The sequence below is a fragment of the Heloderma suspectum genome, chromosome 4 (assembly GCF_057233095.1).
Source record: "Heloderma suspectum isolate Gila_16-S chromosome 4, 16-S_ref, whole genome shotgun sequence".
NCBI lineage: Eukaryota > Metazoa > Chordata > Lepidosauria > Squamata > Helodermatidae > Heloderma > Heloderma suspectum.
Window position 1 is genome coordinate 227,431,445 of NC_139461.1, and position 14,968 is coordinate 227,446,412.

At 42.0% G+C, this 14,968-nt stretch overlaps 1 protein-coding gene across 4 annotated transcripts in view; it reads left to right on the top strand.

The window, feature by feature from the left end:
* The first annotated feature begins 684 nt into the window (after positions 1-684).
* The window catches only part of EPS15 (epidermal growth factor receptor pathway substrate 15), a 103,313-nt gene continuing 89,029 nt past the window's right edge, over positions 685-14,968 (top strand). For all 4 annotated transcript variants that reach the window (XM_084852538.1, XM_084852540.1, XM_084852542.1 and 1 more), the window contains exons 1-2: positions 685-827; positions 14,025-14,066. In XM_084852538.1, coding sequence (XP_084708664.1) covers positions 801-827; positions 14,025-14,066 — 69 coding nt within the window. In that variant the 5' untranslated portion in view covers positions 685-800. The remainder of the gene's footprint in view (positions 828-14,024; positions 14,067-14,968) is intronic.

The window sequence follows — 14,968 nt, forward strand, 5'->3', positions numbered from 1 at the left end:
CTCTGTAATACCTGCCTTTACTGAAGCAAAAACTATCCAATTAGAAAGGAAAGAGAATAAGGCTGCGATGCCCCACTGAACCTGAGGTGACCTGTCTAGGCTTGTGTTTTAAATGCTAGAGAAGACCGAGATGCACCCTATTTAAACAATAAGAGAGTTCCTGCTAGCGAGAGCAGGCAGAGGCATAATTTACTCTGATCGTAAAGAGGCTATGTTATTGAGAAAAGAAAATGGCTTGTGGAGTGCAACCTAACTCAGGTTTACTACTTGCGTTGCCAGGAGGTCTCATGAACGTAGCGGTTTGTAAGCTCATGCTGACATCCTACGCATGCCTGCTTGGAAGTAAATCCCATTGAGCACTGTGGGATTTACTTCTGAGTCAACAACAACACGCATAGGCTCGCACTGCACGGCCTCCGCGCATGTCGACCCCTCCAAGACGGAAAGATTACTCAGCCCATATTTTTATAGCTGCCAAGCCAACTGCGGCCGATCCGAGCCTTTCCGGGCCGGCTGGGAATCCAGGCCAGGCAAGCGTGTAGTAGCATTCTGAGGCCGAGTTTAGGGGTTGTTAGGTGGCTCCGGTCCAAAGGGGCTGCCGGAAGCGATCCGGCGCCGGGATTTGCCGCGTAGCGGGAGGGCGGGGCCTAGTTGGGGTGGCTCGGGAAGTTGCTGAAGTTGGGCAGAGTGTGAGGGACTGAGGCTTCAAGCGGCTGCCTGGCCGCCCGGGCCTTTCTGGGTGCTTTCCAACTTCCCTTCTTTCTCTTCTCTCTGTCCGGTCAGTGCATGATGGAAACAGCATGGCCACTCATTTCTCCTTGACACAGGTAACCGCTTACTAGGTAGGGGAGGGTGTCTCTGGGTCCCGCTTAGCTCGGGCGGGGGGAGGGGAGTGGCCGCGCTGGCCTCCTCTCGCGAGGAGCGGCGGGGGTCTTGTCTCCAACGCCCGCGCAGTGCCTCGGACCCTCCTTTGCTCCCTCCTCGCCACCCTTCCCTCCTCACGTCTCTCCCTTTGGCCTTACGCCCTCTGCTCTCTCCCCCCCCCCACCGCTTCCGCCCGGCCCCTCACTCAGCTTTCCGGGCTCTGTAGCCTAGTTACTTGTTTTGTACTCAAAGCGTTTTGCTTGTTTCTTATGCCTCACGGTTTCTCTTTCCTCCCACCCCACCCCTAAATCTTCCACAGCCTTTTCATTGCTTCTTCATAATCTCTTCCATGTTCTGTTGTAGTCCCAAAACTACCCTCATTCACTTTGCTGCGTGCCCGAAGCAGACTCCATGCCTTGGGCATACAACGTGCCTCCTACTATCTTCCAGGCCGTTTCACCTATGTGTAGCTTATAGACGCTCATACCGCAGTTAAATTTGTTGTGTCTCTTTCCCCCCACCCCAAACCTTCCCTATAGGCCTTTCTGAATTGTGTCATATTCTTTTTTGTGACGTGTTTCTGTTTCCTGAGAGGTACATACTTCTCCACTTTGGCTTCTGTGTGTAATTTATTTTGGTTTTGTACTACTACTTTTTTTGCAAATACCTTTTATTCTTTTGGTCTCAGAACAGACTAGGTGTGTTAGGTGCTGAATGGACATAACTGAATAAAGTTGCACCCTTTCTTGTGTTTGTAACTGATGAATAGCTTATTTCTAGATCCATCTACAGCATAATAACAAGCAAGAATCAGCTTTAGCATAGGTTAAAGTTGGGTGATAATACAGAACTTGCGGGGGGTGTGACACCCACTTGGTGCTCCTCATTCATAGGTCATATGTGTAGAGAATAGTATTGTGTAACAACTTTCAATGCAGATGACATATGAAAACATCTTTAGTTTTTGGGGCAGAAGACATGAAGTCTTGGTTACTTCCTTTCATGCTAATTGGTCTTTCCCATATAAACAGGAAGCTCCATCATCATGACTTATGTAGGTGTTGTGTATTCATGCTCTGCTCATTACCACATCTATCAGTGCAGTTCTTGGAAGTTCTGACAATGTGCTGAAAGAGGAATTTGATGCTGCTTTCTTTTCACTGTTTTATTTCTTGCACAAATGAATAATAGTTGGTCAACTGAAATATTGCTACAGGGTTAGCAATAGCAATGTGTTTACAAACATTACAAACAAATTCAGCAACACAGTGAAGTTTGAGGCCACAGCCATATACATGCATACTGACTAAGTGGGGGCTGAATTCCAAATAAATATGCATACGAGTGCAAGTGAGTACAAAGTTTGCTTTCTTGCCTTGGTTCAGATGTTGTGGCTTGGCCATTGTGAACGGAAATCCACTTCAAATGATGGGTTCCGATTCCGGTTTGAAGGCAAAAAATGTTTTGGACTAACCATAGGTTGCCTTTCCTGGATTTCTCTTCAAACTATAGTTACTGCAAATTAAGAAGTGCATAGTAATGAAAAAGCATGTGAGCTTGAAGCATGTTCTAGACAATTGAACTGTGGTGTGTGGCTGTGATCTGAACTAGGGCCTCCACTATTCAAAGAGCAATATAGTTCAACCAAAGTAATCTGATAGCTTGCCTGATGGGAGCCAGTATGGTGCAGTGGCTAGAGTGCTGAGTGTAGCTGTGGAAATCCTAGTTTAGGGTCTCTGCTAAGCTTTGAAGTTCATTAAGGTGAAAACAGACAGGTATCTGAGTGGTAAAAATTGTTTGAATGCACATTCTTTGCCCAGGAGACAAATGTACTGAAAGTGCTACATTTAGATGTAACGTGTTCACTGCATTCCAAGGCACTTGTTTTTCAGATCAGAGAACATGTGTTCAAACAGCTTTTGCCAAACTTGAGTTGAAGACATGCATATTACTACTGTCTCTTTCTCTCAGCCTAACCTACCACACAGTATTGTTGTGATGCTAAAAAGCTCTGAGCTCATTGGAAGAACTGGATGTTAATGCCAATGTTTGTTGTACTTTGTGAGTTTTTAGGTCTTGGCAGGAAAAGATAAAGTAAATAGCTTTGCCTGTTGACTCTGAACTGAGAGATTTTCCCTTGAAAATAGAATTTCAGCCTGTACTTGTGAATGGCAAAACATGGACATCTGACGTAACATTTAGGGCACAATCCTATGCATGTTTAGACAGAGAAAAACATGCATAGGATTGTGCCCTTATTTAGCTAAATGTTCCAGTATTTGTTCAGCAAATGACTCCTAAAACTGGACCCATTTAATGAGCCTTAATAAATGTGACATAATTTCTGAGCATCAACTATATTGACTTGTTTTGAACTTTACAACAGAATTTAAAACTATACTGAAAACAGAGAGAGGCAGAGAGTGATTCTGGGATTTTGGCAAGTATTTGTCATCACTTTGAAGACACCTCTGAAACTTGGCATTAGTTGTTGTTCCCTTAAAGGGGTTTGGCCTTGTTAGCAGTTGAAGGGCATGCAAGTATCCAGTTATATTCATAGCTGTACTACTTCTGTGTTCACATTTATGCTCTAGTGCACATTTATGCTCCACAGGACTCAGTTGCACACAGAGCTCCGTGTGAACTGGAGTTTTCTCATCTTTTTCCTTTTGGTGGATGTGAGATTGTGGATGTTACAACTTTGCCTTAGCACATTGAAATAAATGTGGAAGGTCTCTGGTATTCACCAGAGCTGCTAGATCAGGGCTTTTCTGCTGCGGTGCTTCACTTCCCTAGTTGTTATAATAAAGCTAGAGTAAAAATGTGAGTGTAGGTGTTCCAGTAATATTGAGAGGCTGAAGTGTGAGGTCTCTTCTAGTTCAAATGCTTACATTTTAAAATTCATTTTTATTCTGCATTTCTACACCTAGGTGCACTCAAAGCAGTGTGAAGTAGTAATATCAATACTAATATTAAAAAGAAATGAAAAAACCAAAGCAGAAGTGAGAACAGTATAAAATGAATTAATTGAATGCATGAAGAAAAAAGGCTCAAAAGTGTCTGAAAATGAGAAGTGTAACAGTTCAACCTTGTTTTGAACTATATATTGTTAATCGTTGTATTTTTAAAATGATGCTTTCAGTGGTGAGTTAAGATCCAGGTGTAGAATGCATGGAGTGTACCATCAGTCTTCCCTAAATCATCAAGAAAATAAAGTTGCAGTGTGATGTTAACTGAACCTCCCTGTTATGGTACCCCATACGGAGTCTCAGGGTTCCTTAATTTTAATTTCCTTGGGAACATATTGATAATTGTATTAACTAAATTATTTGTTTTGCTAAATTTCAGTCACGTTTCATATGAAACTGTGGTGTATTGAAATAAGCTGTATAAAATGTGCAATCATTTTGCAAAGAAAGGTACTACTGTAGTGAATTTAACAAAATGTATGTGTGCCAATCACATTTTCATGTTCCTGAAGGAATTAAAATGAATAGGCATTAGTCAAAGGAACCATAATTATTTTAAAGATAAAACATGTTGGCTTTTTGTTAGATTTCCTCACATCCTAACAACTGACAAGTTGGATGTTTACCAGATGTAGTACTCAAACTTAGGTTAAGTCAGTTGACTTTGACATTAATGTCATTGAAAGTTGAATAGTCTTCTGCAATAAACTAACAGGATGTAGTTTAATTTTGTCTGTAGAGTGGTTGGCATGTTTGCATCATAATGGAAAACAGAAGTTATGCTGAAACATAGTTATGAAGAGAATAGGCAAAACTGTAAAATCAGCATATTTATTTAGAAAAAACCCCTACTTAACAGTGCATCACTTAACTTCAACTTTATAATTGCAAGAAAGTTCATGTATAGTGAAGTGCCTGCCTTAAATGTATCTTCTTACTGCAATGAAAATTCTGTGTATTATGCCTGATCATTAGACTGGGCTTGTGGGTATGCAGTAATCGCACAAAATGCACTATTTGTGCAGGTTCCAGCATCTTGAGAATCTTGGCTTTCTTTCTTTTTTAAAAGTGGGTTCTTAAGTTCGTGATGATAGGCTTGAAAGTGTGGAGCACTTCCTGTGAAATTACAAGGAAAGTGGAAGGGCTAAGCAATGTTTCTGGTAGGGAGTGGTAGCACTTCAATGCCATCTTTGCCCTATATGACTAACAGAATTAGGCAGCAGTCCTGTACCTGCTTATCTGGAAGTAAACCCCCTTGAACTCAGTGGGACTTGCTTCTGAGCAGACACATACAGGATTACACTGTTAGAATAAATTATTAAAAACAAGCAAATATATGCAAGTGGAGTATATGCATAACTGATACAGGATGTGGAATTCAGACTCCTTTGCTACAGATCTGTTTTTTTAAAGTGCAAGGTAAAAAGAGACTTTTCTTTAATGTTCTCTGTATAACAATACAACAAAACACAAACAATGAATTGGGATGCACCACAAATTAGTGCAATTAGAAACTCTAAAGAAATTTTTTATTGGCATTTTTATACTAAAATTGAGCAGTACAATATAGAAAGCCCTTGCAAGCAAATATCAGCACTTTAAATGCACTGTCATGTAGTTTTGGAAACAGGTTAACAAAATCAGGACTGAGAGAACTAGATTTTGTTTCTTGACACTTAAAAACAAAGACCAGTTGGTACATTGCGTGGTGGTGAATAGTTGGTGTTGCTAGGTCAAATGTTTTTCTTTTCTTAATGATATTAACGTAGCCTAAAATCGCCCTTACTTATTCCCCTTATTTTGGTGTGACTCTAATATTGGATTGCTAAACTTTTCTAATATACGTTTACTCCTGTAGAGTGAATTGTCCCTTACTAAGAAGTTTCATAGCAGACCTCTTAGAGTATCATTTCATAAATAGTTAAGTTCTTGGATTCTTCAAGGTCAGGTACTAATGATACAACAGTTGTAAATTTGGTGTTAAGTGCTTGAATTAAAAGTACAGCCCTAAACAAAGTTTGAACTAGTGGAGAACTTCAGTTCCTTATTGAAGTTAGACATCTCTTCTGGGGCAGACTCTTTATCCCTATAATTGGCGGTGGTGATCTTCTTGGAGTGGAATTTAAACAAAACGTCACTTTACACAAGTAACTAGAAAGCACGAATGGCCTGGTCCTACTCAATGATTTATGGGTCAAACAATATCTTGCTACCTCTATGGAATCATCTATCTGCCACCCAGTGGAGCTTTTCAGAGTTGTCTGGGGGCTATTACATGCCAGCCCTAAGGACATTGTAGATCTGTCTGAAGCCCGCTGTAATATATTTGGTAGGTACTTCCAGTATAAAATCTCTTGCATCCGCCAGGACTTAGACTACAGTGTTAAAGCAGGTGAATCAGGTGAGGTATCTAGAGTACAGCCTTGTCCAGTTTTCTTGGATGAGTTTCAGTTGGTACAGCTCAAGGATGTCGGCAAGGTGCTTGGACAGGTTCGTGCAGACACTTCCATGTTGGATCCTTGCCCCTCTTGGCTAATAAAAACTAGCAGGGAGGGAACAGCTGGCTGGGCCAGGGAAGTGATTAACACCTGTCTGCAAGAGGGAGTGGTCTCGGGCTGCCTGAAAGAAGCAGTAGTGAGGCCACTCTTGAAGAAATCCTCCCTGGAGCCAGAAAATCTTAATTATAGGCCTATGGAAAATGTCTGTTCCTGGGCAAGTTCCTTGAGCGGCTGGTTACGAGCCAGCTCCAGACACTCTTGGATGGGACCAGTTTCTGGATCCATTTCAGGCAGGGTTCAGGTCAGGTTTTGGCACAAACAGCCTCAGTTGCCCTATATGATGACCTATGTCAGGAGAAAGATAGTTGTCCTTCTGAGACAACTATCTGAGTTGGGAGTGGGAGGTACTGCACTGCAGTGGTTTTGCTCCTACTTGGAGGGTGGGCTGCAGAAGGTGGCACTTGGGGAACATTGCTTGGCCCTGTGGATTCTCCAGTATGGGGTTCTGCAGGAGTCTGTTTTGTCCCCCATGCTGTTCAACATCTAAAGTTTTAGAATACATTGTCATCAATATGCTGATGACATGCAACTCTACTTTTTATCTTCATCAGGTGAGGCTGTGGATATGCCTGTCTGTGACAATGGACTGGTTGAGGGCTAATAAACTCAAACTCAATCCAGATAAAACTGAGATGCTGTTAGTAGGCGGTTCTTCTGACTGGATGGAGGGTGTTTTACCTGTTCTGGATGGGGTTGCACTCCCCCTGAAGGAGCAGGTCCATAGTTCAGGGGTCTTCCTGGAGCCATCATTGTCACTTGAGGCTCAGATCAGTCTCTCCCAGCTCAAACATACCCATACACTACGCTCAACAGCTAAGGTCGTCCTCCAGGTGCTTACTCAAAGGGAGGCTCAAAAGACAGCAATAAGGGAGAGGGCCTTCTTGGTGGTGGCCCCCCAGTTATGGAATGATCTTCCTGATGAGGCCAATCTGGCGCTAACATAGTTATCTTTTTGGCACCATGTCAGGACTTTTCTGTTTTCCCAGGCATTTGGCAGTATGTGATGAGTTTTAAATTGATCCTGGATTTAGAATCATAGGGTTGGAAGGGGCCTACAAGACCATCAAGTCCAACCCCCTGCTCAATGCAGGAAGCCTGATTCCGTAAAGGACAATCTACAAATGTTGCTCTGATAAAAGTTGCTGCTATGGGTTGTATCCAGTGTTGGTCTAAGTTAAGTCCCATTCACTTCAATGGGTCTCTTCTAAGTAGACCCATTAGATACAACCCAGTGTATGGAAAATATCTAGCCTGAAGTAGGAATGTTAGAGAATTCCACCACGGACTTGAATGACCCCTCGGAGTCCGTGGCGGAACGGACCACCCACCTCCACCACCCGGCGAAGTTGCCCTGGAACGGATCCTACCTGCCACTGGCCAGCTCTGGTCCGTCCGCTACCATCCTGTGGAAGAAAATGGCGTCTGGTGTAGCGGAAGCCATTTGCGTCCCTTCTTTTTGCCGTGATAGGCTATGTAAAGATTTACGTAGCCTATCACAGCAAAGAGCAGGGATGCAAATGGCCTCCGCTACGCTGGATGCCATTTGCGTCCCAGCGGCCAGAAGTCCGCCAGTGGCCAGAGCCAGCCGGCAGCTCTGCAGACTCGCCACGGAGCGGAGCTGGACGGTGAGGATTCCAGGGGTGAGGGACGGATTGCCTCCCCCCCGCGGACCCCTCGCAGACTCCAAGTAAGGGGGTTTTGTACATCCCTAGTCGGAAGATGTGTTGGGTCAAGTAGGAATCACTCAAAATGAAATAACAGATGAATGCTACAGGTCTTAGCTATCAGTCCTTATTGCTGTGTCATCCTTCAGCATTTAACTCTGACATGTAATTGGCTGCAAATCTATATAATACTGTGGCTGAAGGCAGAAACCTCCTTGGCTCTGTACCATTGAAACTTTTGCCCAGCTTTGCTGGCCTGCAGCACCTGGAAATGTCATCTGTGGGCACGATAATGTCATGGTTAACTGGTGGGAGAGTCCAGAAAGCCCTGACATAATGATGGCATGCAGGAGGTTGGAAAATAAACTGGAAGAGGCACCAGGAACAGGACAAGCGTAGTGAATCCAGGAGACTATTCTGGGCAGGAATGGCATGGGCCTACCAGCTTCAGCGGAAGCTATTACTGTTACTGCTCCTGTAAGTAAAATGAAGGTGCCACTTTAAATCCCTCTTCAGGGAGTAAGGCCCTCAGTCCATTTATTGATCTCCTAACTAAATGCTACATGAAAGATATATTTGAAAAAGGGTGCTTAACACTAGTGCTTTTATTTTGAAGGAAAAGTTAATTGGGTGTGGAGACACAATTATAAAGTAAACAGTAAATGGCAATCTCTCCTCCTTTGCCCTGCCTGCTCACTCGTCCCTCATCTTCCTCTGAGCAGTTGATCATAGAGTGTGGTCATAGAAGGAGCAATCACCTCATCCACACACTCTATCACTTACCTGCCCTCTTTCTCTGAGTGGTGTGGTGGTTGGGATTGGACCCAACTAACTCAGTCCTCCACGCTACCCAGTAAGAGAGGATGAGTGAGTAGGCAGAGGTGGAGGCTACTTTTCCAGGGAGCAGCCATGTTTTTTCTCTTGAGACAGGTGGACTTTCAGTGATGTCACTGACTTGAGTACTCCCTTCTGTGGTCAACGCAATGGGTAGGATACAACCCTCGGATGAGTGGAAGTCTACTTGCCCAATGGGACTGCCCTGTCCTGTCCTGTCCTCCATCCTGCAGCCCCCTGTGCATGCTTCAGATCTGTCCTGGAAGGTCCCCCAACCCTCTGGAGCAGAATTTGAGGATATGGAGGGTTGCACAGAAATCTGTTCCATCAGCATTTCCCTCAGGCTGGCAGAAAAATACAATTGGTTACAACCCAATGGCCTTAATTTTATGTTGGTTGAAATATGAGATACATAAAGTTCAGAGGTTGAAAATGCCATATAGTGGTGAAAAGAATATTTGGTGAAAAGAAATGGTATGTTGTACCACGATTTTCTAATTGCATAATGAAGAGGCCAGTTACAAAAGATTTCTAGAAATAGCTACAGAGACCTTTGTGCCTTTCATTATCTTGTGTCATAGAACAGTAAGGTTATTAATGTTACCAATTTATTTAATAAATTATAGCATTTCTAAATTGTCCCTCTAATACTCAAAGAGATGCGAAACTCAAAAGGGGAACATTGTTTAATTTTGTATCTCCTGGTTCTTTTGTTCTGATGTATCAACTTGGCTTTTTTTGTGTAATTATGTTCTTCACAGTATAAAAAGGTACATATTCATTCACTCACAAAGGGCTGGTTTGCATGATCAAAAAGCCCACCATGGCTTAACCAACAGGCGCCATTCTGACAGTGGCTTGTCATCTGAACCCAGGGACCCTGGGTTATGTGAAGGTTAAACAACCCTCGTATAACCCTAAAAGAGGCCATGGGTTGTTTAACCCTTGCACAACCCACGATCCCTGGGTTTGTATGACACAGCACGCCATGAATACTCAGGATGGCACCCGTGGGTGTCGCAGCTTGGTGTGGCTTAAATAAGCTGCAATGAGCTGCAGCAATTGTGCAAACCCAGTCATAGAAGAGGGATGAGTAGCAGCATTCTTAAAAATATTAAGAAAAATAAAGTATTTAAACAACTTGGATGAATAGCATTAGTGAGAATGACAAGTATCAAGAGGCAAACATTGAGAAGCCTTGCTGATTTGTTGGGGATAGGGGAGAAATAATAGAAGGGTTGGTGAAGGATGATGTTGCCCTACTGTTCTTTTTCTATATGTATCGGGCATGTCAGTACTTTCCAAGAAGGAATTTCATAACTAAAAGCGAAGCTAGAGCTAGCAAGGGTTAAAGAGATGACATTTGAATAGAAAACTTGTGTGAGTTGACTGTCACAGAATTTTAGCAATGTGTTTAGTGGAAGTCCTTCCTGATGCATTTTTAAAACTTTAATTGGACAAAGCAAGGATCTGAGCTGTTCTGTGCTTCAAAGTTTGGTAAGGTAGTTTTTGTAGCTGGTGTTCTGCCAGTAGGACTCCTGCTGAAGGCGAATCAACAACTGCTAAGTACTTGTGAGGCTTGGAAGTGGGTGGGTTTGGCTTTTCCCCTGTGCTTATAGTGCGGTATATGTAAATACATTGAAATAAGATGGTGGAAGGGTGATGACTTTATATGGAAGTACCTAATGAGGGAAGGGGCATTGGTGTAAACCAGTATGGAGAAGTGTGCATGGTGTCCTGATACACATTAACTTGCAATGAGTTCAGAAGGTCTGAGCAGTCAAAGGGAATGAGCAGACCCTGATTACAGTACTTAGGTAGGTGGTATAGTGGTGAGGAGATTGTACTTGACATTACAGTTTGAACTGTGAGGCTACCATCAAGGTTCAGGAATCTCTCAAATGGTTGATGGAGGCCTAAAGGGGAAAACAATATCTTTGTTAGGACACAGCCATGTTCTTTCACATACTGGGTCTTTTTTGGGGGGTAATCACAGTTTTAGCTCATGCTTGTGTAAGTTATGACTCTAACTTAAAATGTTTTATTTGAGATATAAACTACTTTATTACCAATAACTTTCAGTAAATTTATATTGTAGACCTTATACTTCAGGTTTCCAGCTGTGCTGTCTGCATCATAGCAGGGGAGCATAGGAGAAATATACTGATTGTCTTGTTGCCCAGTTTGACTCTTATCATAAAATGAGTCTCCAGCCACTGAAAGTAGATGTTAGATTGCCTTCCAAGCTTTCCCGTATTGGAAATAATAGTTCAACTGATTTTTCTCTCAATATTTGCTGAGTGGAGGAACTCCTTTGGAATTTTGAAGTGGTGTAGGTACAGGATGTGAACCAGCATATGTTTCCTATTCAAGAGTAACATTAGGTTTGGCTTAATAATGTTCTGCTAACAAAATGATGACATTGCTATAGTTGACTCAAGGTGTGAGATTATAAATTGCTGTATTGGGGAAGAGGCGGAGCAGCAATGGCTCAGAACTGCAGCAGTGGTTTTGCAAAGCTGTTTCCCCTCCCTATTATACTTCATTTTTTAAATTGTTTTTTAAATTGCTGGTGTATCTTGGCAACATTTAATACGTTTGAGTAGATGTTAGCTCCAGGTTCTTATAAATTGTGCTTTCTAATGATTCCATTGTGTATGCAGACATTCAAGGTAATGTTCCAAGCGATTTTACAGATGATACTGTGGGTCAAAGAGCTAATTACCATCCCAGTATGAGGATGTAGGATCTAAAATCAGTTTTACTGATAGAATTTTAATACATCTGCTAACAAATTAGGCTTTGCTCAGATTGTAGTGTGTCAAAAGCAGATAATAGAAGTTGCCAGGGGCTGGTTCACATTTATGTGAGTGCTTTGGAGGCCCTTCTGGGGCTGTTGCAGGTGTGCAAGTCACCATGACTGGGCTTGGATGATTTCAGGAGTAAAAGAAGCCATTGCAGCTTCTCTCCGTGCCCCCGTGAGTGCTGTGCAACCGGCATTTACATAATTATGCGTGATGCAGTGGGGGTTACTGTGTTGTCCGAGCCAGGCACGTGGTAGGTTCAGATGACATGGCAACCCCCACTGCATCATGGGTAATTATGCAAATGCTGCTTGCACGCATGATGAGAAGCCACAATGCCTACTTTTACCCCCAAGATCATGTGAACCTGGCCAGTGATTGAGTACATAGGTGGTTATGGAGGTACCACATCTCACAAATTGTACCTCTGCATCAGTGCTGCCCTGCTGTGAGTCTGATAGTGGATCCCAGTGTGTTTGTATACAGGCTGCCATAGGTTCAAATTGGCCATTAAATGGGGATGTTCCTATAGGGCAAGGAATTTAAAACAAACCCAGATAACTTAAAGTGCCTGATCTATGATGAATCTGCATGGCAATTTGTTTCCTTTGTATATCTATGTGCACCCTAAAAGCATACAGTTTTAACTTTTAGTAGCTTTTTATACAATTACTATTTCAGTTTATTTCCCATCTTTCTGCATCATCACACATCCAAGAATGCTTATAACATTCTTTACCTTACCCTTACTTCAGAGTAAGCCACATTGAACACTGTGGAATGTAATTCTGAGTAAATGTGTATAGCAGCAGTTCATGTCATTACTTAATATGTAAGCTGAAATCCTTTTAGTACAGTGTTGCCTGTCTTAGCCCATTAGATGATCTTGTCTCAAACATAGTGTGTAAAGTGCTGTGACATTTGCCAGATGTTGGTATGACCTGGAATTGTGTGCTCTTGTTTTCCCACTGTGAAACCCTATAAACTGGACACTTGCAGAGCTTGGGACTAGCAACCTTCTTCAAGTGTAACACAAACACTGTGCATCATGAAATCTCACTGACTCAAGCCAAATATAATTATCAAGGAATTTTACTATGTAACATTTATTGAAATGAAGTAGAAAAAACACAAACTAGATCAAGTAGCACTGTGAGTCTTAATCAGTGACACACCTGTTTTACTCTAATTCCATGCCAGACCAATGATTAATCTAAGGACTATATTCAAAGCCCATCACTTCCTGGCATATAGAAAGGGAAGACATGGAAGCAGTGACAGATTTTACTTTCTTGGGCTCCAAGATCACTGCAGACGGTGACTGTAGCCATGAAATTAAAAGACACTTGCTCCTTGGGAGGAAAGCTATGGCACACCTAGACAGCATAGTAAGAAGCAGAGACATCACCTTGCCGACAAGAGTTCGTATAATCAAAGCTATGGTTTTCCCAGTAGTAATGTATGGCTGTGAGAGCTGGACTATAAGGAAGGCTGAGCGCCGAAGAATCGATGCTTTCGAACTGTGGCGCTGGAGAAGACTCTTACGAGTCCCCTGGACTGGAAGGAGGTCAAATCAGTCCATCCTAAAGGAAATCAACCCTGAGTGCTCATTGGAAGGACAGATACTGAAGCTGAAGCTCCAATATTTTGGCCACCTAATGCGAAGAGAAAACTCTCTGGAAAAGACCCTGATTCTGGGAAAGACTGAAGGCAAAAGGAGAAGGGGACAGCAGAGGAGGAGATGGCTAGATAGCATTACCGATGCAATGAATATGAACTTGAGCACACTCCAGGAGAGAGCGTAGGACAGGAAGGCCTGGCATGCTATGGTCCATGGGGTCACGAAGAGTCGGACATGACTTAACGACTGAACAACAACCACCACCACCACCATAATAATCAGATGCTTCAGAAAAAAACTGCCATACCTTATATATAAATTCCAGCAAATATCTGTTCTAGCAAAAACAATCTGGTAGTATGTTGAAGATTCATAATGTGCTGTGACATGAATGTTTATGGACAAGAATCTATATCAAAAGATCATGCACAATACATTTGTGAGTCTGTTCACAATCCTTCATTGTAGCTTTAGTGGTTTTCTTTGAATGGAATCTCTTGCCACTTAGACTTTGTAATATATTCCTTTTTATTTCATACAATTACGCATGTTCTCATTTTCTGAATGTGAATCTAATCCCTCTTTTAAACTTTTAAACTTTGACATGGGCAGAAAAAACTAACTTGTTTTCCCCCAGTTTTATTTTATTCATTAAAACTGAGCAATGTTCAAAAAATACTTTACCCTTTTAACTCTCTTTTTTTCTGCAGTTGTCAAGTGCAAATCCCGTGTATGAGAAGTACTATCGCCAGGTAAGTGTGGTTTGTTTCCTGTGTTTTTACATCTGTCTGAAAATATCGCCTCCTTTGGTTGTTATGACTAGTCATATTAAATAGGAGAATAAAATGGCTCCTTCTTGTCTTTAGGCTGTAGATTAAAATAAACAGTGAAGATGTGAAGTTTAATCTTTGGGATATCATTTCACCAGCTCTACGGTACAATGGGCTCTCTTTATGACATTCATTTTTAATACAAACAATTACTTATACCAGTATGTACCAGTAACTATTGGCCACAGATGGCAATTTCAAAGGCAACTGCTCTATGCCATCCACTTTTCACCCCAGACAATAATGGATTTATTCTATTTTAAGAGAAATACTCTATATTTTGTTATAATGAATCCTTGTTGAAGTAAACTTGTTGAATGATTTCAGTAAAACTCTCTCAGTAGCTTAGGATGTTTATTTGAAAGCATAATTTAGCTGTACTGATGTTTCTTAATGCCTACCCAATTGGGCAGTTCTTAAAATTGAACATAATTATATAATAATGTATGTCAGTATTAGACATGAAAGGCTTGTTGCCTTGGGTACTTTTATGTCCACCAGCATCATAATAGAGGGCAAAGGTCTGTTCTGAGTTGTTTTTAACACAGTGCACAGAAATGTTTATGGCCCTGTATCACCACAGGGCTAGCATTGAATCTAGGTCACTCTTTATTTTTCGCAGTCCTAGCCATTGCTGCTTTAGTGGAATGGAAGTGCCATTTCATGTAGCTATGAAGCTAAGTGGGACTCTGCTGCATTCCTGAAGGTTATAGATTCCCATTCTTCTTTTGAATGCAGAGATATTTGACTTCTGGCATAGTTGAGTACCTATTAGTTATCAAGCATTAATTACATTGATACAGAAGCTAGACAAATGTAATAGT